Source organism: Artemia franciscana, chromosome 20 (assembly GCF_032884065.1).
Source record: "Artemia franciscana chromosome 20, ASM3288406v1, whole genome shotgun sequence".
NCBI lineage: Eukaryota > Metazoa > Arthropoda > Branchiopoda > Anostraca > Artemiidae > Artemia > Artemia franciscana.
Window position 1 is genome coordinate 14775942 of NC_088882.1, and position 21367 is coordinate 14797308.

General features: G+C 36.4%; 1 protein-coding gene across 2 annotated transcripts in view; it reads right to left on the bottom strand.

Moving 5' to 3' along the window:
• Positions 1-21367, bottom strand: part of LOC136040227 (ubiquitin carboxyl-terminal hydrolase 7-like) — an 86753-nt gene that overhangs the window by 65008 nt on the left and 378 nt on the right. The window contains exons 1-3 of one of the 2 annotated variants that reach the window (XM_065724421.1): positions 13137-13237; positions 8367-8514; positions 1755-1835 (exon numbers count right to left, since the gene is read on the bottom strand). In XM_065724421.1, coding sequence (XP_065580493.1) covers positions 1755-1811 — 57 coding nt within the window. In that variant the 5' untranslated portion in view covers positions 1812-1835; positions 8367-8514; positions 13137-13237. Of the gene's footprint in view, positions 1-1754; positions 1836-8366; positions 8515-13136; positions 13238-21367 lie in introns of those variants that run through there. The other variant, XM_065724420.1, reaches the window with a different exon arrangement.

Below are 21367 nucleotides of genomic sequence, written 5' to 3' on the forward strand. Positions count from 1 at the left end.
TATATACCCGTTAATAAATTAAGCGTGATGGCCCATCCCTGATTTGTTTGTTGACAGTGCTCTTTAATGTTTTCTTAACCACCGCTATGTAAGTAAGTAAGTAAGTAAAATATTTATTACCCGTATTTATTACTCGTATATATATATATATATATATATATATATATATATATATATATATATATATATATATATATATATATATATATATATATATATATATATATATATATATATATATATATGTTTTCCAGAGAAATTGCCTACGGATTGTTCTGGGTACTCGGCTGACTGACCGTATTTCAAACAGTAGGTTGTACGAAAAGTGTGGTTCAATCCCGCTTTCTGGGGCTATAATGAAAGAAAGGTTGAGATGGCTAGGCCACGTTCTACGGATGAAGGATGACAGATTACCGAAGATTGTCCTTTTTGGCCAACCGTCTGGGGCTACACGGAAAGCAGGTCGTCCTTGTCTGGGTTGGGAGGATGTCATAAATAAGGATTTAAAGGAAATGGGAACTTCCTGGGAGGGTGTAAAGAGGGAGGCTTTAAATAGATTAGGTTGGAGGAGGAGCGTGCGTAGCTGTGTTGGCCTCAGGCGGCTTGGTGCTGCAGTGAGTTATTAGTAGTTAGTAGTAGTAGTAGTATATAAGTATATATATATATATATATATATATATATATATATATATATATATATATATATATATATATATATATATATATATATATATTGCTTTACAAAATGCTTGACATTATCAGTTCTTACCAATTATATGAGCCAATAGAGGCTCGGACAGGAACTTGGCCGATTAATTAAAGGCCTTCTTGGCTTTCAGTAACATCTAGGGGGGTCAGGTACAAAAAAAAATGAGTAGCAGGCCCGTATTTCTTAATATAGAGATAGCCTTAGAAATAACTTAATACACTTGCAGTATGATATCCTACTGTTTATCAGTTAGCAAGGCCACATTTCTTAATAAAATTATGCCTGAGAAAGAACTTAAGATATGTGTAGCCTATTGATATCATACTCAGCTAGTGAGTTGTGCTCTGCTTATCAGCTAGCAGGGCCGCATTTCTGAAACAGAAGTAGCCTTATACAGAAATCAAGATCCTTGCAGCATATGTATATCACACTCTGCTAATCAGTTGTGCTTATCTAATCCTAGAGAGGTGAGTAAAAAAAAAGAATATGGTAAAGCAACAAATCCAACCCAAAGAGTACAAGTTACTTAGAAATTGGTGCTACTGCCAACAAAAAAGATCAACATCATCGACACTTGTCATTTTTCTGCAACGATTATTTGCAAATAATGATTTTTCAGTCAAGAACTGAGATCAGCCGCTTATTACTACACTAATTCTACAAGCTACACAAATTAAATTAATTATCCCAAAATCAAATGGCGTTGAAAGTTATTTTGTCAACATTATCAACATTTTCGACTCTTATAAGTTACCCATACTCTTTGGCTCAACCTTTTATAACTAGAGGAAAGGTGGTCAAGGCTCGAAAGCAGTGGAATGTATTTGATTTTTCAATAAGAGACTACTAACGTATTTATTGTCACTGCGTGTCAAGAAGACGTCCTTTGAGAAAAACAAAAAGATCTGAAAAACAATTATGCTTAATTGGAGGGGGGGGGAAACTACATTATTTATATATCAGAAGTAACATGATGCTTAAAATGATTAACAACTTATACAATAGCCTAATTATTAACTAACTAATAAATAATTAGGTCTCTTACCAATGAAACTCCTTCAAAAAGTTTGTTAACTGTTCCTTCTTCACAAGTACCTTTCATCTCTGACTCCAATTTATGAAGAATCTGAAGGAAAAAACTATTATAAGACTTCATTATTTATTCATTTGACATCTGACCAATGTACAATAGTTCAATTTTTTAAGCCGGGTTAACTATGGAATATATTATAACATTGAGATTGCAGATATATTTTACCGTGGCGTTGAAGAATCAAGAATTTGGACTACATTTTTTCGCGAGGGGTTTCTTTAGCCCCTTTTGTGAGTAAGTCTTCATTGTTTGCCTTTTATAGTAAGAATATCGACAAAAGTCATTATTGATGAGCTGCTTAGCTTTTTTATCACCGGGATAGACTCTCGGACTCCCAAGGATTTCCCAATTAAGCTTTGTGCAGATTTTTACGGTGTAGGAAATCAACAAAGCAAAAGGAAACCGAGTTGCTTACGTTCCCAGTGAAGTGATCGCGTCTCTGACGAAGGGATTTCCGGACGAAGGGATTTCCGGATATTGTAAAAACCCGGATCTACAAAAAGCCATGTACTTTTTGAATATTTTTCTATCCTCTTACAAGTTGATAGAAAATTACTTCCTACTTTTGTGGCACGTAATTTGCCAAAAGTGACACTCGCACTTTGATCTTGCGGGTATTATGAGCTCATATAGTTCTTTGAAATCCGAGTTAGGAGCTTAAATTGTCTGTTCAGAATATTGCGTCATTGGAAGTGGCAAGCTTAAAACCTGAACTTGATGAGATCAAATCTAAACTTCATGCAATTGTTGCTAAGCACCAGATGACGCCTGAAACTAAGTTATCGCCTTAAGAGGCTGATTTGACGGATAGTGCTAATGAGTATGCGCCTGTTCCTATTAATTAAGCGAGTAGTGGGTCCGTGATTTTTTTTTTCTAGGCCAGCAACTGGTACAAAGAGTCAAATTGAAGCTGGAACCTATGCCAGTGCTACAGCTAAACCTGGTAACACACGTAAGGTTAAAACGGCTCAGGCAGCTGGATGTCGTGGTTCTGTTTCACATGGTCTTCAAGGTCCAAAATACATTGTGGGAGCTAATATCAGGTCTGTGATTCCTAAAATGAAGTCAGTCCTGGAAACTATGGTATCAAAGCTCTTTGTTAGAAGAATTGCTCCCGAAACTACTGAGGACAGTTGCTAATTTTGTTCAAAAGAAGCTGAAGTGTCCAGTATCTTGCTCAAAATTGTGAGGGCCAGTCCCAGTGCTTCATTCAAGCTTGTTGTGTCGGCTGCGCTACGTGCAAAAGTGGTCGTCCTGGTATATATATTAGCCTGTAGACCCATCCCTAAAAGTTTCATTTTCCTAACCTAACCTCTTTCTGAGATAGCAAGAAGTCACTCAACTAGAATTTTACCAATAATAGTTAAGGTCTCCACATGAAAACATACAATTCTGGAAACTACTTTAAACGTTCTAAGGACCTTAATTAGCCTAGGCTAAATCATTCCTGACAGCATATTAATTTACTTTAGAAACTTTTCTCCCCCCTATTGATAAAAATGTACAGCAATAACTGTACAAAGGCTAGTCTTTGTTTTTTAAACAATGTGACTCTTCTTCTTTTTAATCTAATTTATCCATAAACAAGATGCTGAAAGAAAGTTCAACTAGGCTAGCCTATTGAAAATACAAAGAGTATATTATTTGTACTATATATTTGACCATTAAGGGATAAGGTAAAACAAAGTGAAAGTCTGTTAAGGATGAGGCCTAATACTACTACTACTACTAATAACTCACTGCAGCACCAAGCCGCCTGAGGCCAACACAGCTACGCACGCTCCTCCTCCAACCTAATCTATTTAAAGCCTCCCTCTTTACACCCTCCCAGGAAGTTCCCATTTCCTTTAAATCCTTATTTATGACATCCTCCCAACCCAGACAAGGACGACCTGCTTTCCGTGTAGCCCCAGAAGGTTGGCCAAAAAGGACAATCTTCGGTAATCTGTCATCCTTCATCCGTAGAACGTGGCCTAGCCATCTCAACCTTTCTTTCATTATAGCCCCAGAAAGCGGGATTGAACCACACTTTTCGTACAACCTACTGTTTGAAATACGGTCAGTCAGCCGGGTACCCAGAACAATCCGTAGGCAATTTCTCTGGAAAACATCTAGTAAATTTTCATCTGCTTTTCGGAGTGTCCATGCTTCAGAGCCATATTTGACCACTGTCATCACTGTAGCTTCCAATATTCTAATCTTGGTTTGTAGGCTTATCTTTCTATTCTTCCAAACTTTTTTTAACTGTGAAAAAACACCCTGAGCTTTAGCTATTCTACTTTTAACATCTTCACTGCTCCCACCATCTTTACTAATAATACTACCAAGGTAACTGAAGCTCCCAACCTGATCAATCTTTTCGTTACCTAAGGTCACCTGTTCATCTTCACTTATTCCTAACCTTAGTGACTTAGTCTTCTTAACATTAATTTTCAAGCCTATTTTAGCACCCTGAACTCGTAAAACCTCTAAAAATTCATTCATTTTGCTCACACTTTCATCTAATATGCTTAAATCATCAGCATAATCTAAGTCCAGGAGCGTCCTTCCTCCCCATTTGATTCCATGGTCTCCAATTGCCTTTCCTGTGCTCCTTAAGACGAAGTCCATCAAAATGATCCATATAAAGGGGGATAGAACACAACCCTGCTTAACTCCTGATTTAATACAAAACCAGTTGCTAACCTCATTTCCTACCTTAACCGCAGCAGTATTATTCTCGTACATAGCGCAAATCACTTTAATGTATTTTTCTGGTATACCATATAACGATAAGACCTTTGTTAACGCTGTTCTATCAACAGAATCGAAAGCTTGCTCATAATCGATAAAACTAAGGACCAAAGGTGTTTGACAACAAAGGGACTTCTCAATTATTAACCTAAGAGTGAAAACATGGTCGACACATCCTCTACCTTTTCTAAAACCGCATTGTTCTTCCCTTAAAACTTTGTCTACAGCATGTCTCAGTCTAAAAAGTATCATATTACTCAGTAATTTGCTACCTAGAGAGACCAGACTAATGCCTCGATAATTCCGACATTCACTCTTGTCACCTTTCTTATACAGTGGTTTAATTAAGGTTTTCCTAAAATCATTGGGTACTTCCCCTTTTTCAAAAATCATGTTCATAATCTTCAGTAGCTTATTCCTAACCTCAGAGCCACCATATTTAAGGAACTCATTAATCATACTATCAGCACCTGGGGCCTTATTATTTTTTAATCCTTCTAGTACTGTCGCTAATTCTTCCTCACTAAACAAATCTTCCTTCACATCCAAGGTATCACAAACTTTTTCATTTTCATCTATATCTTTTCCTGCAACTGTATCTCGGTTTAGCACATTCTCAAAATGTTCCACCCATCTTTCTTTAACTTTTTCCTTATCACTAATTGTGACCCCATTTCTATCTTTAACTGGGACTAGTCCGGATCGGCTACTCCCTTTCAATTTATTAACATGCCAGTATAATATTTTACTATTATGCCGTCTAGCCGCATCTTCCAGATCCTCAGCAATTTTATCCATCGCCTCCATTTCACATCTCCTTAGTTCATATTTTAATGCTTTCTCCACTTTCTTTACATTCCTTTTGTTTTCATACGACCTATCGCTCAGATAATTCTTATACAAACCCCTTCTACTCTCTATTAAACCTAAAGCTTTTTCACTAATATTCCTAGTTGCTGTCTTAGCACTCTTCCCTAGGAAACCATCAGCAACTTCACAAATTGTTTTTCTGAAATTATTCCATCCATCTTCCACATTGTCAAATTTTAAACCCTCAAGTTTAGTACTCAACTGTTCCAGGAATGTTTTTCTCAAATTTTCATCCTGAAGTCTACCAACATCATAACTTTCCGGGAGGGAGTTACTCTTCCGAAATTTCAGCTTTAAATTAACCTTAGACACTACTAGATGGTGATCTTTACTTTTAACAAAATAACGGCACTCCTATACACCCTAGTATCTTGTATTGATCCTGCTAGTCTTCTGTTTACAATAACATAATCAATAAGGTTTGCTGTCTTACCATCACGTGAATACCATGTCAACTTATGGGCCATTTTGTGACCAAACACCGTATTGGTTATAACTAGGTTGTTATACCTACAAAATTGCAAAAGCCTATAGCCATTACTGTTTTCTTTTCCTACACCAAAATTACCTAGGCTAGGATACCATCTATCCCTATTTCTACCAACCTGGGCATTAAAATCTCCTAGCAAAAACACCATATTTCTACCTGGTACCCTGTCTATTTGCTCCTGTAACTGTAAGTAAAATTCATCTGAGTCACTAGTATCTCCATCAGTTGGTTCAATGGGGGCATATACTACTATAACTGATACCCTAAACTTTTTAGTCATAAAATGAGCAATTAGTATTCTATTATTAATACCTTCCCAGACTAAACAAGACTTCGCAGCTTCCTTATTCATCATGAGCCCTACTCCCTGTCTATGTACCCCATCCTTCCTTCCTGAGTAAACAAATTCTATGTCACCTAATTTCATGCTTCCTACCCCTGGGATATGAGTTTCTGAAACTCCTAATAAATCCAGTTCAAACCGTCTGAATTCGTCAGTCAAAATGTCGATGCGATAGTCATTTTTTAACGTCGTAACATTCCAAGTTCCAATTTTCATGTTCTTTAAATCTTTGAAATTATTTTGGCCTCAAGAAAAGCAGTGATCCCGGATACCAGTGCAGGATGGGGACCAACATATCTTCTCAAGTCTACACCGAAGCGCTTAAGCCGGCTTAGAACCGGACAGCAAGAAGTCCCTGGGACCTCCAGTAAGTTGGAGGCTTTGTGCAATCCTGGGCCCATCTTGGTCACAACATGGTTTTCAGCACTTGGCGATGATCTTCTATCAACAAGAGTCGAAATCCTGCACAGACAGTCCCAAGCCTATTACCTCCGACTCATTATATATTCATGCCTACAAATATTATGCTACTACGGGGAGGCAGCCCATAGTAGATAAATTAGCTAGGAAGAGGTTTTTCAGCCCGAAAACGCCCATCAAAACAAACCAAGCCCAGAAAATTATCCAATAATCAGAATCCCGTACGAGTGCTGTGTTGTTTACTAGGCTATAATTTCCTCGAGGGGCGCCACTCCTCAAGTGGGAAAAATTGACCGCAAGTTTCCCAGTCTTGCAGGTACCCCGAAAGGGTCGAGGCAGCCCTTTACAGAGGCCGTTGTCCATAAATCTGGATCTTACGCCCTGCCGCAGTTGTCCTCCTATAGAGGATCCTCCCACGATGGTGTTCTGCTTCACCATGCAATTTAACCCATTACTGGGAGAAGGTTTGTAACTCATCTGACGCGTGAACACGGCAGTTGGCCCTGCTGAGTGTACATTTGAGGGGCCTTCTTCCTCCTCCACCTGAAATTATGACCCCCAGGGGAGGGTTTCCCAGTTTCTATTATGGGCCCCACTGGGACAAGGTCCTACTTGGCCTAAGCCTCCTATGGAGCTACTCTACCTATCTATAGGGCTTACATATATACATATATATATATATATATATATACATATACATATACATACATATACATACACACATACATATACATATACATACATATACACATACATACACACATACTCACTAACGTGCAAATATATACCCTGAATTGGTATAGGCTAGGTCTGTATATGGTGAATAATAATTTCCTTTCTGATGCAAATGCACAATAACTTTGGATTCAGGATGCAATTCTGACTATAGAGATAAGTATTTTTCTTACTTGTAGTGTATGTGCAGAATTAGAAATTCTGCTGGTACTACAAAAGTACACCGAAGCAGCCAATTTAGCCTGTCTGAAACATCTCACAAGCCAACACCTTATAAAAAACACCTTTGATAATTTAAATGAATAAGAAAACTTATTAGAAATTCTGCTGATACTGCAAAAGTAGACCTAAGTAGCCAATTTAGCCTGTTTGAAACATCTCACAAGCCAACACCCTATAGAAAACACCTTTGAGAATTTAAATGAAGAAGAAAACTTATTAGAGACTCTGCTAATACTGCAAAAGTAGACCTAAGTATCCAATTTAGCCTGTTTGAAACATCTCACAAGCCAACACCCTATAGAAAACACCTTTGACAATTTAAATGAATAAGAAAACTAGTTAAAAACTCTGCTAATACTGCAAAAGTAGACCTAAGTAGCCAATTTAGCCTGTTTGAAGCATCTCACAAGCCGACACCCTATAGAAAAACACCTTTGACAATTTAAATGAATAAGAAAACTAGTTAAAAACTCTGCTAATACTGCAAAAGTAGACCTAAGTATCCAATTTAGCCTGTTTGAAACATCTCACAAGCCAACACCCTATACCACTGCCATTATATTAAAGGACCGAATTTTGAATGTTCAGCTCACTCGACATGTAACACCGTTTTAAGACATAAGCGGTATATTCCGGTTGGGTTCCATAATTTAAGTTATGACATAAAACATGCTTTGGAAGCCCTTTCACAAATTGAAGGTTTTAATTTACAGTACAAACCATTGGCTAAATCAAGCCAAAAATTTCTCACCTTAAAAATTAACTGGTCCCGGAGCCTTGAAAATAACCAAGAACGCCGCTATTCAATTCTCTTCTTTGACACTTTTGCATTCCTGCCGAAATCCTTGGAAAATTTGATTGCTGTACAAAAGGCTGAAGATCCACAGTCTTTCCAAATCCTACGACAGAAATTTTCAAATGATCATCAATACAATTTACTTACACAAAAGGGTGTTTTCCCGTATAGTTATATGGATGAATTTACACGGTTTGAAGAACCAAGTTTACCATCTCAAGCATCTTTTTATGATGATCTCAACCAAAAGGATATAAGTACAGAAGAATACGCTCAGAATACGCAATAAGTTTGGGATGTCTTTGAGTGCAAAAATTTGTGGCATTATTGCGGAGTTTATCTTGCATCAGATGTGTTATCTCTAGCCGATGTTTTTATGACCTTTGTTGAAGATGTACTAGATCTTTATAATTTAGACCCAAATGCATATTTTTCAATACCATCTTTAGCGTACCAACTAATGCTGAAATTTGCAGCTCTACATAAAATCCACTTAATTGAAGATTTAGAAATTCATCATAAGATTGAAAAAGCTATATATGGTGGTCTGGTATTCCATAATGATCGGTACATTCAATGTGACCCTACTCATCCTGATAATCCGAGCTCGGGTTTGTGTTTAGATCATAATGGACTATATGCAAACTGCATGTCAAATTATCAAATGCCAATTGGTGACTATAAAATTTTAGAATCTCAGGATTACCCCAACTTTTCTACTATAAAAGAGAATGGAGAGTATGGCTATTTTGTGACAGTTAGTGGAGAAATTCCACGACTATTATCAAATGATGCCACACCCAACTCACAAGACAATTCTTTCTTTGTATCCCAGGTGTCACAAACTACTTACAGTACCATAGGATGAATTTATATTTTTATGCATCTTTGGGCTAGCCTGAGATGTAGATTATTCTTATCCCAAATTTAACTTAGGATTTGAGGGTGTATTTGATATTCTTTCAAAGTGCTAGTGGATTTCTCATTGAAAAAGTAAATTTTAAGGCTGATATTCTTAAGTTCCTTTTGGTCCTAAAAACTGCCCACGAAGCTACGCCAAATACCAGCTGGATGACGCCAAAAGTATTTCAGTGTGCCGTTGCCACAAAGGCGGTGGTGCACATTGAGAAGTATCAACACCCTTCTTATGTAGAATAATTACTAATTATTTATGTTCTAATGTTCTTCTCTACTTTAAGAGAGCTTTTTTGCATTTGATTTTTATTCATTTTGATTATCATATTCATTTTAATCTAGCCTTAGCTTTTACAGCAAAGTTTGACTTTTGTATTTACAATGCTTCAAGACTGAAAAAAGCCCCTGTAAAAACTGCCCTCTTAATACATTTTGAGGATGCCAGCACCACCAATTTATCTTACTCTGCATCCTCACTGCCCTGACGTCATCTGATCAAGAAACCCCTTTTTCTTTTATGCATAATCATGAATCATGAGGAAATTTAGAGTTTTTGTTCTTTTGCAAAAACCCAAAAGCCACATTCACACAACTGATTAGGGTAGCTAATCTACTGACAGCACCTGAGGTTAAAGCCTTTTCTTTAGCCTAAGCTGTTCCTTTTCTTTTCTTAAGCCGTTCCTGAGATAAACGGAATGAAAATCTGTTCCGAGAAAACCACCTAAAAATTCCAGAACATAGGCAAGACGTGGCAAAACAGAAATGGCTCAGCATGAATTAGAAATGCGACTTTCGACAAAAAGTCGATCTTTACTATCTAATCTAAGAACCTCCATTTAATCTAAATCTAGGAACCTCTTAAAGATAGAAACTGAAAAAATAATCCAAGAGCCTCTAGAAGATAGACACCGAAAGAAATTATGCTGCGATCCCTCCTTGAAAGGATTTGACAGTGAACATTGCGCCAGGATTAAAGTTGGAGAAAATCTTCAAATCCCAACCCAGATTCACCTTCACAACGATACAACGGTAACAAGTGAACTTAAAAGAAACAAACCCTTAGCCAGGCGGTTCTAAAGTAAGTTGACCTGAAAAATACTCCAAATTAACTGCATTGGAACGATCATGGTTAAAAGAGGAAAGTAGAAGCCATCATTCAGACAGAACAAAATTAAAATTTGTATTGTACCCGTATAAATCCCCCTTTAGCAGGTTAAGAAGAGCCTAATGAACAATAAAAGTGAATTCATTCCTGCTGAAAAAGGCAATTAATTAACGTTTTTGGAGAAAAATTAGTCTTATTCCTATTATACTGCAGTCAATTTACATCAAAATTCTTTGTCACCAGAGGCTACATCGACAGTGGTGTTAGTAGTCTTTAGTTCCAATTGCACCAATTTAGGTTCAACTTGTTTCTTTCACTCGCCAAAGATTCCTCTCGCATCACTTTTTAATATTCACTCAATATGGCAAAGCCTCTTTGACTTTGCTACCCCGAACCATTACATAGGAGAATGAATAATGTCTTCTTTATTTGTACTCTTCCATGTATAGTTGTAAGTAGAATATGAAAGTTTTCCTTAAGAAGCTTATTGTCCTGAAAAGGTATGGGATTTAGCTTTTTCCTTTACTGTCAGGGATTTTAAAACCTTCTGCTTTTCGTGGTGGAACTATTAATAGGTTTAGCAATGTGATCCTTATCAGGAGACTTACAAACCTCTCCGATCTTTTCACTTAACAAACATTGATTCGATGAACCTGTTTGTTCCTTATTTCGTCAGGAGTTGGTACGCTCATTTTTACTTTTGAGAATGGCAACTATGAAAGAATCACAATATTATGATCATAGCATGGTCTAAAGTTTCCAGTAAGGTTTCAATATCATCTGTCTGAGTTCATCTACTTCTGGAATGTCAACTTTTTCTGTTCTCTTGATGGGTTTGCAGCAATTACTTCAGAATCAATGATATGTAAGAGCATAGACACAAGCTTTAGAGAAAGCGTATACTACTGCTTCTAAAAAAATTTTTACACCTCTCTAAGTGCATTATTAGTATGTACAGTTATATACTACGTTATATTATGTATCTCTCTAAGTGATGTACAGAGGTTAATAACAAACTTTTTTTTATCATTTAAAGCCTTCAAAAAAAGAATCAAGTAATAGTATTGACTTGACAGCGAATGGTGTCTTTCTTTTTCTTAATGTGTATACCACTAAGTAAAGTGCATATTGAAAAGCTTCTCCTCCTTAGGCCGTGGTTGATGGCTCAGTAGTCCCTTCATGTGTGGGATGATTTTAGGCATGATTTTAAAAATGAGCAGAAATAAAAAACAAGAGATAAGAGCTATAATGGTGTGAGCTCTAGCATAATTCTAAGAATCAATAGATTGATTTAAAAGGAAAATCAGAGGCTCAGTGCTGGTTGGGATTTCAAATAGGAGCTTTGACACAAGATTCTTCTAAATATCAAATTTCATTAAGATCCGATCATCTATTTGTAAGTTAAAAATATCTCATTTTTTTCAATTTTCCTTCTCCCTCCAGCCCCCCAGATGGTCGAATCAAGGAAACGACTGTTATCAAGTCAATTTGTGCAGGTTCTTGACACACCTACCAATTTTTATTGTCCTAGCACATCCAGAAGCACCAAACTCGGCAAAGCATGGGAAATCCCCCCAACTCTCCCAAAGAGTGCAGATCCATTCCAATTATGTCAATCATGTATCTAGAACTTCTGCTTATTCTTCTCATCAAGTTTCATCCCAATCTCTTCACTCTCAGTGTTTTCCGAGATTTCCGGTTTCCAAGACTTCTGATGACCCCTCCAAACCCCTATGTCCCAAGATCCGATTCAAATTCAAAATGAAGGATCTGAGACATAAAATCTTTCAATATATCCAGTTTCATTAAGATCCGACCACCCATTCACAAGTTAAAGATGCCGCAATTTTCATGTCTTCCAAGATTTCCAGTTTCCCCCTCCAACTTTCCTCAATATCACTGGATCTGGTAAGGATTTAAAATAACAGATCTAAGTTACGAGTTCCTTCTAAAGATGAAATTTCATTAAGATCCAATCACTCCTTTGTGAGTTAAAAATGCCTCTGTTTTCTAATTTACAGAATTAGCCCTCGCTCCCCCCAACTCCCCTAAAGAGAGCGGATCTGTTATGGTTATGTCAATCATATATTTAGGACTTCTGCTGATTTTTCCCACCAAATTTCTGTTTTGCCTCTCTTCAGGTTTCTAAGAATCATTATTGAGCCTTCTTGAAGAAATAGACTTTCTCTGTGCCGTTATGATTTAAAAAACAGATGATATTGACAAACATATAGCATAGAAGCACCAAAGCCGTACCCAATCATAGCACCTAATCATGATTTTGAGTGAGAAATCCCTTAAGTTCAATGTTCTATTACCCCTGTTTAAAGGCCTCTTATAAGAGATTTCAAACCATTGGGTTCATTTAAATGCCTACATTCTAGTCTGAACTATACCATAAAAGATAATAATTTTTGGTGATATAATTATGGAATATAGTAGCTTAAAAAACAGTGAAAATTTACCTTTTTCTAGGGTAAGCCAATATTTACACTTTAATAGTAATATAGGATCAAATTTGACCAAAATATAAGCTATAATGCACAAAAAGCTGCATTATATAGAGGAAGGGGGAGGTGTATAGTTAGAGACCTCAAAATATCTTCCCGGGATATACTTTAGCCTGTAGACCCATCCCTGAAAGTTTGTTTTCCTAACCTAACCCCTTTCTGAGATAGCAAGAAGTCACTCAACTAGAATGTTACCCTGTTATTTATTAGATATAAATCCTTCAGAGCCACTTCTGCCAGGTTGTAAATGGGTTTCAGTTCATAAATATAACCAGCTTATCAATTATCTAAACTAAATTTTTAATCTAAACTTAATTTTTTTAGTTTTTTACCTTTTTTAGCCTAAAATTTTATTAGTTTTCTTTTTCTCTTCTATTTTTCAGTTTTTTCCTTTTTTTTAGTTTTTTTTTAGTTTTTAGTTTTTTTTTAGTTTTTTACCTTTTTTTAGTTTTTTTTAGTTTTTTTAGTTTTTTAGCCTTTTTATTTTTTTTATTAGTTTTTAGTTTTTTTGTAGTTTTTGCCTTTTTTTAGTTTTTTCAGTTTTTTTTTAGTTTTTAGTTTTTTACCTTTTTGAGCCTAAAATGTTATTAGTTTTCTTTTTCTCTTCTATTTTTCAGTTTTTTCCTTTTTTTAGTTTTTTTTTTAGTTTTTAGTTTTTTTAGTTTTTTACCTTTTTTTAGTTTTTTTTAGTTTTTTTAGTTTTTTAGCCTTTTTATTTTTTTTATTAGTTTTTAGTTTTTTTGTAGTTTTTGCCTTTTTTTAATTTTTTCCATGACGTCACCTGATCCATCCACAGATCCACATACAGACAACTTATTTTTATATATATAGATATATATATATATAAATCATATTGGCATAGAGAAAGTCCATTTCTTCAAGAAGGCTCAATAATGATTCTTAGAAACCTGAAGAGAGGCAAAACAGAAATTTGGTGGGAAAAATAAACAGAAGTCCTAGATACATTATTGACATAACCATAACAGATATGCTCTTTTTGAGGGAGTTGGGGGGTGGGGGGGTTAATTCCGAAAATTAGAAAAAATGAGGTATTTTTAACTTACAAAGGAGTGATTGGATCTTAATGAAATTTCATATTTAGAAGGACCTTGTAACTCAGATCTCTTAGTTTAAATTCAGATCGAATCCAGTGTCATTGGGGAGAGTTGGGAGGGGACCATAAATCTTGGAAAACACAGAGTGGAAGGATTTGACCAGGATGTAGCTATTGGTATCAAAATTCCAATGAAATGGCCTTGGTGATTCAGGGGTCATTCTCCAGTTCCAGTTCCAAAAATTGTAGGGAGGTATATGGACTAACAACAAGTCCTTTCACCTCTTTGACTTCTTCTTCAGAAAAACTAGCTACTGGAAGCGTTATTCTGCTCCAGTCTGCGAACAATGGATATATACGATTATGAACAATAATAAACTGTTATTGATTGTGGGAAGTGCGAGTACCTGAGCTACCTGTCCCCAGCAGTTTAAGGCACTAGGCCGGCCGGTACCAATACGGCTCTTCCTACTCATTCCCGCTCTCTTCTGCACAATCAAAAACTATGGATAAATTGCGTCCCATTAAAAATTGACTTCTTCAAGCTTTAATCCTTATTAAACAATATTTCTCTTCTTTAAGGTATCAATTGCTGCCTTAAATATCTTACGATCAATTTCCCATGGCAGGTTAGAATCCAGGATAGCTGTATAAGTATTTGGAATCTTAGCCAAGGAGCAGAAACGCTTAAGAGCAACAGTCTCCTCACTCTGAGCCTGGCAATCAAATAAAATATGCTGGATTGTTTCCTCTGTTGAAAAGCAGATTCGGCATAAAGGGGAATGATGTAGCTTCCAATTAAATAACAAGCTATTTAGAAGTAGGGCACCTGATTTCAGTCGGTAATATAGCACTGTATTTAATCTTGTATGAAATGGAGATAACATTAATGTACTGTGATTAACTTTGGATCTTTGCCTGATAATATCTCGTGAATTGAGGTCAGAGGAAGGACTAGGAGATAACATGGAAGCCTTTGCTGCTAGAGAATCAGCCATATCATTATATTTTATACCTTTATGACTAGGAACATGTTGAAAATAAACTTCATTTTCCTTGATCTTAAGATTAAGAAGCTGTCTTCTAATATTATATAAATCTTTGTCATTAGCAATTCTATTAATATTTTGGATCAGTAGTAATGCTGATTTAGAGTCAGAGAGACAGAGTATATTTTCAGATTCAATGTTATAATTTATAAGAGCATCCAAGGCCAGGCGGATGGCACATAATTCAGCAGACAGGATAGAAGATCCCAATGGGAGAGGAGAATAAATATTCAAGTTCAGGGATGGGATACATGCTCCTGCTCCAGCTCTTTCCCTCTGGACGGATCCATCAGTATATATTTTTCTATAGTTGGGGTAAGCCTTTGAGATGTGTTCAGCCAAAATAGTCTGGATCTCATAATTAGGAATCAAATCTTTACTAATAGAGATAAGTTCTACTTGACAGCTTGGAGGACTCATTTCCCATGGGGGGGACTCAGTAAAGGGATATGCATGAAGCGAATGTTGATTCCAGTTTGGGACCTCCAGTTGAAACTGATTCCATGATGAATGGGCATTGGGACAGGCTGACTTCTCAGCAAAGGTATGTGCATATACAGCATGCTTGGCTCCATAAGCCTGGATTTGCGAGAAATACTTTATCCTTAGACTAGATGCTCTTTCACTTAGGGACACCAATCCCGACAGTGTTCTTAACTTTGACAGAGGAGTATGCTTATGCACACCCAAAGCTATTCGAATAGCAGAATTTTGTAAAGATTCAAGGATTTTGAATGAGGATGGGGGACGAGCTGAAAATATTTGAATCCCATATTCTATATTTGAACGAATATATAATTTGTAAAAATCCAAAATAATCTTTGGGTGACATCCCCACTTACTTCCAGCAAGTCTTTTTAGAATACAAAGTCTCTGAATAATCAGAGATTTCAAAGAATTAATATGTTCATGCCACTGCATTTTAGAATCCATTAATAAACCAAGTAACTTCACTGAATTGCAATATGGGATCTCCCTTGAGAAAATTGTCAGTGGATTAGGAGGATCTAGAGTACCATTAGTAAATATAATGGCTTTAGTTTTACTGATTGATATTGGAAAGCCAAATGCTAAAGAGAATCTCTGGACTAGACTTATATCATGTTGAATAAGGCTTTGAAGAAGGCTAATATCCCTTCCTGACTTCCAAATGATCAAATCATCTGCATAAAGGCCAAATGATGCATGAGATACTTGAAATTCAGAAACATACAAGTTGAATAGAAGAGGACTCAATATTGCACCTTGAGGAAGTCCTCTCGTAATGGGGCATTGCTCACTTCTAGACTGATTTACTTGAACGTAAAAATATCTATCAGTTAGAAAAGACTTTATAAAACTTATAAAAGGATACGGGAAGTCAAGATTTATTAGGATTTCCAATAATTTATTGTGGACTACTTTTCCATAGGCATTCGACCAGTCAAACAGAACAGCCATTGTGACATGTCTTTTTTTGAGGGAGTTACAAACATCAGTTTCTAGCCGGGTAATGTTATCTAAAGAGCTATGTCCTTTTCTGAAACCTGTTTGTTCACTAGGAAAGAGATTGTTGACTTCAGAAAACCACTCAATTCTTGATAAGACAAGCCTTTCCAGAACTTTACTAAAGGAAGGTAATACTGATATAGGACGGTAAGACTTGAGATCATTAGATGAATAAGAAGGTTTTAAAGCTGGGAATACCTGAGCAATCTTCCAGGCATCTGGGAACTTTTGACTTGACCAAATAAGATTATAAAGACTTAAGAGGGCTGTATGAAACACCTTTGGGGACTCAAGAATCCACTTCATATAAATACCGTCATAACCTGGGGAAGACTTGATGTTAAGAGAATTAAGTGCTACACAAAATTCATCTTGGGAAAAAGGTTTCATCAGAGTACCCTTATAAGAACAGGTAAGAGGGAGATTACAAAAGGGAGGTCGGCTGGGATGAAAGTCTGAGCAATCATTTTTAAAAACATTGGTAAACAGATCTGCCTTCTTTTTATCTGATACAATTGGATATCCATCCTGAATGATATCATATCTACGGTCATCATTAGGCTGCTTTCCACTATTTAGTTGGCTAATGAAATTATGGACCTTTGAAATTGGGGTTCTAAAACTGATACTTGAGCTGAAATTCAGCCATGTACTCTGTTTAGCTCTCTCTATTCTCTATTCCTCTTCCTGCTTTGTTGCTACCTGCTGATTGTTCCCAGAGAGGACTGTGGGCATTAAAATCACCAAAAATAAAGGTATTATTACCTGATAATTCTGTTTCCAAGATACTTTGGATGTCCTTACTCCCACATGGATTATAAAAGGATTTTATGGCAAGATGGTTACCATTAGCTAAGGTAATTAATATGCCTACAACATCTATTTCATCCCTATAGATAGTTAAGGGTTGAGGGGAGTGTTGGATTGAATCATGAACAAAAATTGCCACACCCCCTCCCTTTCTGTTAGTTGATCTATCCTTCCTGTAGCACTTGTACCCAGGCATTTTGATTTTCTTGTACTGATGAAGATTAGTCTCTTGTAGACAAATAATTCCTATTCTCTTATCATTTGCACATTGGATAAGATCAGCAAGTTTATTTGAATTTAAAGAGACGCAATTCCATTGTAGGATCTGCAGCTTAGTTAACATAGGAAGGGTTGAATAGGTGACATGCATGATATTTTGAGAGAATGGATGATAATTCTGTTCCTATTTCATTGAAAATAGAATTGGAAAAGTAGTATTCTGCAATTTCTTTTGTTATACTGGCTATTTTATCTTTAGCCATATTTGATTGTAATATTAGGTCCACTGATGCAACATATTTAATTAAATTAGTAATATGAGGTCCAACTCTATCTTGCATAGTTATGGCTTGAGTAGAAATATTAGGAAAAGCTGCCACTCTTTCAGACCAAGATTTAGGCTTAGTTTTAGGATTGTTGAGGGATGGGCTAGCTTCAGCCACCTTGGGATGCTCCTTAGCCAATGGAGGGTAAGAAGTCTCAGTAGGAGGTATGAGTGCCTGATTTGGGTGGTTCTTGTGGACCTGTAGCCAGGGTTTTTGAGGAAGGGCTAAATTCCCTTCTTTGGCCTCATTACCTCTTGGACCTGATGGTACTTTGGACCGCTTGGCCAGCTCCATTGCAGCTATTGAGAAAGGAACATTTTCTTGAAGAGCAATCTTTAAAACTTTAGCTCGTTGAACATATTTAGGACATGAATTGTGATCTGTTGATTGATGTCTACCATCACAGTTTGTACATTTAGGCACTTCAGTGCATCTACTTTCTGTAGACAGGGAGTGATTACCAAGGCAATTAGGGCACCCTGGCACAGAAGAAGAACAATACTTAGATGAGTGACCAAGCTTAAAACATTTTGAGCATTGAAGAGGTTTTTCTTGGTATATTTTATGAGCTTTTTGCTGACCAAAAAGGAATACTGAGTCAAATTGGGAACTAGCAGGTAAGATAAAGAGGACACTCTTACTACTTCTTGTTCCCTTAGAATCTAGTTTGCCCATACGATGAACATCCAGAACCTCCAGCATTTCCCCCTTATTGTTCATAAGGCCATCTTTCAAGTCGTCATTTGACAGTTCCAATGGTATGTTGTACAGTACTATTTTCTGAGAATTTTTCAGGGTTGGTTTCCACCATTCAGGTGTAACATGGATATTGCCAATTTTATTTAGGCTAAGGGCTTTGTAGGCTTCATTTCTGTCTAGAAACATAACCATTAGTGAACCATCTCTGTTCACATTCACAGTGAAGCTGCATCTAAAAGTTTTGAAAAGATTCATTCTAATGTTAGTAATATTTTTGATAGAGAAGATTGATCTTTTACTGTTGGAGCAAAAAGGATAATGGATTTGTCCTTTATCTCCACAGCTGGATTTGGGTTTGAGAGTCCCATTATTTCAGGAGGACTCATAGAAGGTTTTTTTCGTTTCTGTTTTCTGCCTACTGTCTGAAAATCCTCATTTAGCAGGTTGTCAGTTTCAGAGATTGGTGGCTCAGAGACAGTAATCATGGTTTCATTCAGGCTATCATCATTGGATATTGGAGATACAACAATAGGAATATCAGCTTCTGATATCCAATTAGATGCTTGGCCCCCTTCCCTGAGGGGGCTAGAAGTGTTAGGAAACATTGGGTTCAGGAAAGGGAAATTCCAGAAACTCTAACCACGCAATAAATTTATATGAAAAGGCAAAATAATACTTCTCAAACAAAAGGAGTAGCAAGAGCTTTAGTTCCTTTCACTCAGAAAATAAATGAAATCAATAATATAAATTTTTCATCAATTGATTTCTTCTTTTCTTTTCATATTGAAAAGAAAAGCATCTGAAAAAAAGTGCATATTGAAAAGCATCTCCTCCTTGGGCTGTGGTTGATGGCTTAGAAGTCCCTTCATGTGTAGGATGATTTTAAAAATGAGCAGAAACAAAAAACAAGAGACAAGAGCTCTTATGGCATGAGCTCTAGCATAATTCTAAGATTTAATAGATTGATTTAAAAGGAAAATCAGAGGCTCAATGCCAGTCGGGATTTAAAATAGGAGCTCTGAGACACAAGGTCCTTCTAAATATCAAATTTCATTAAGATCCAATCACCCATTTCAAAGTTAAAAATAGCTCATTTTTTTCAATTTTCCCTCTCCCTCCAGCCCCCCCCCCCCCCCCCATATGGTCAAATAAGGGAAACTACTGTTATTAAGTCAATTTTAGCAGGTTCTTGACACACCTACAAATTTTTATTGTCCTGGCACATCCAGAAGCACAAAACTCACCAAAGCATGGGAAATCCCCCCAACTCCCCCAGAGAGTACAGATCCATTCTAATTATGTCAGTCATGTATCTAGAACTTGTGCTTATTCTTCTCATCAAATTTCATCCCAATCTCTTCACTCTTAGTGTTTTCCAAGATTTCTAGTTTCCAAGACTTCTGATTTCCCCTCCAAGCACCTATGTCCCTGGATCCAATTCAATTTGAAAATAAAGCATCTGATACATAAGAACTATCAATATATCAAGTTTCATTAAGATCTGACCAGCCATTCACAAGTTAAAGATGCCACAATTTTCACATCTTCCAAGATTTCTGATTTTCCCCTCCAACTCCTTTTAATGTCACTTGATCTGGTCAGGATTTAAAATAAGAGCTCTGAAGCACAAGACCCTTCTAAATATTAAATTTCATTAAGATCTTATCACCCATTTGTAAGTTAAAGATACCTTTTTTTCTAATTTTTCCAAATTAACCTCCCAACTCTTCCAAAGAGAGTAGATCTGGTCTGGCTATGTTAGTAACATATCTTGAACTTGTGCTTATTCTTCCCACCAGCTTTCATCTGATCTCCCACTCTAAGTGTTTTCCAAGATTTCTGGTCCCCTCCCAACTCTCCCCAATGACACTGGATCTGATCTGAATTTAAACTAAGAGATCTGAGTTACAAGGTCCCTCTAAATATGAAATTTCATTAAGGTCTGATCACACCTTTGTGAGTTAAAAATATCTCATTTTTTTAGATTTTCAGAATTAACCCTCCCTCTCCACAACTCCCCTCAAAGAGAGCATATCCACTAAGGTTGTGTCAATCTTGTATTTAGGACTTCAGCTTATTTTTTCCACCAAATTTCTGTTTTGCCTCTCTTCAGGTTTCTAAGAATCACTATTGAGCCTTCTTGAAGAAATGGACTTTCTCTATGCCATTATGATTTAAAAAATAGATGTTATTGACAAACATATAAAATAGAAACACCAAAGCCATACCCAATTGTAGCACCTAATCATAATTTTGAGTGAGAAATCCCTTAAGTTCAATGTTCTATTACCCCTGTTTCAAGGTCTTTTATAAGAGATTTCAAACCATAGGGTCCATTTAAATGCCTACATTCCAGTCTGAACTATACCATAAAAGGTAATAATTATTGGTGTTATAATTATGGAATACAGTAGCTTAAAAAACAATGAAAAGTTAACTTTTTCTAAGGTAAGCAAGGATTTACACTTTAAATAGTAATATAGGATCAAATTTGACCAAACTATAAGCTGTAATGCACTAAAAGCTGCATTATATAGAGTGGGGGGAGGGGTATAGTTAGGGACCTCAAAATACCTTTCCAGGATATACTTTATCCTGTAGACCCATCCCTGAAAGTTTCATTTTCCTAACCAAACCCCTTTCTGAGATAGCAAGAAGTCACTCAACTAGAATTTTACCTACACTAATAGTGATATAGGATCAAATTTGACCAAAATATAAGCTGTAATGCACAAAAAGCTGCATTATATAGAGGAGGGGGGAGGGGTATAGCTAGAGACC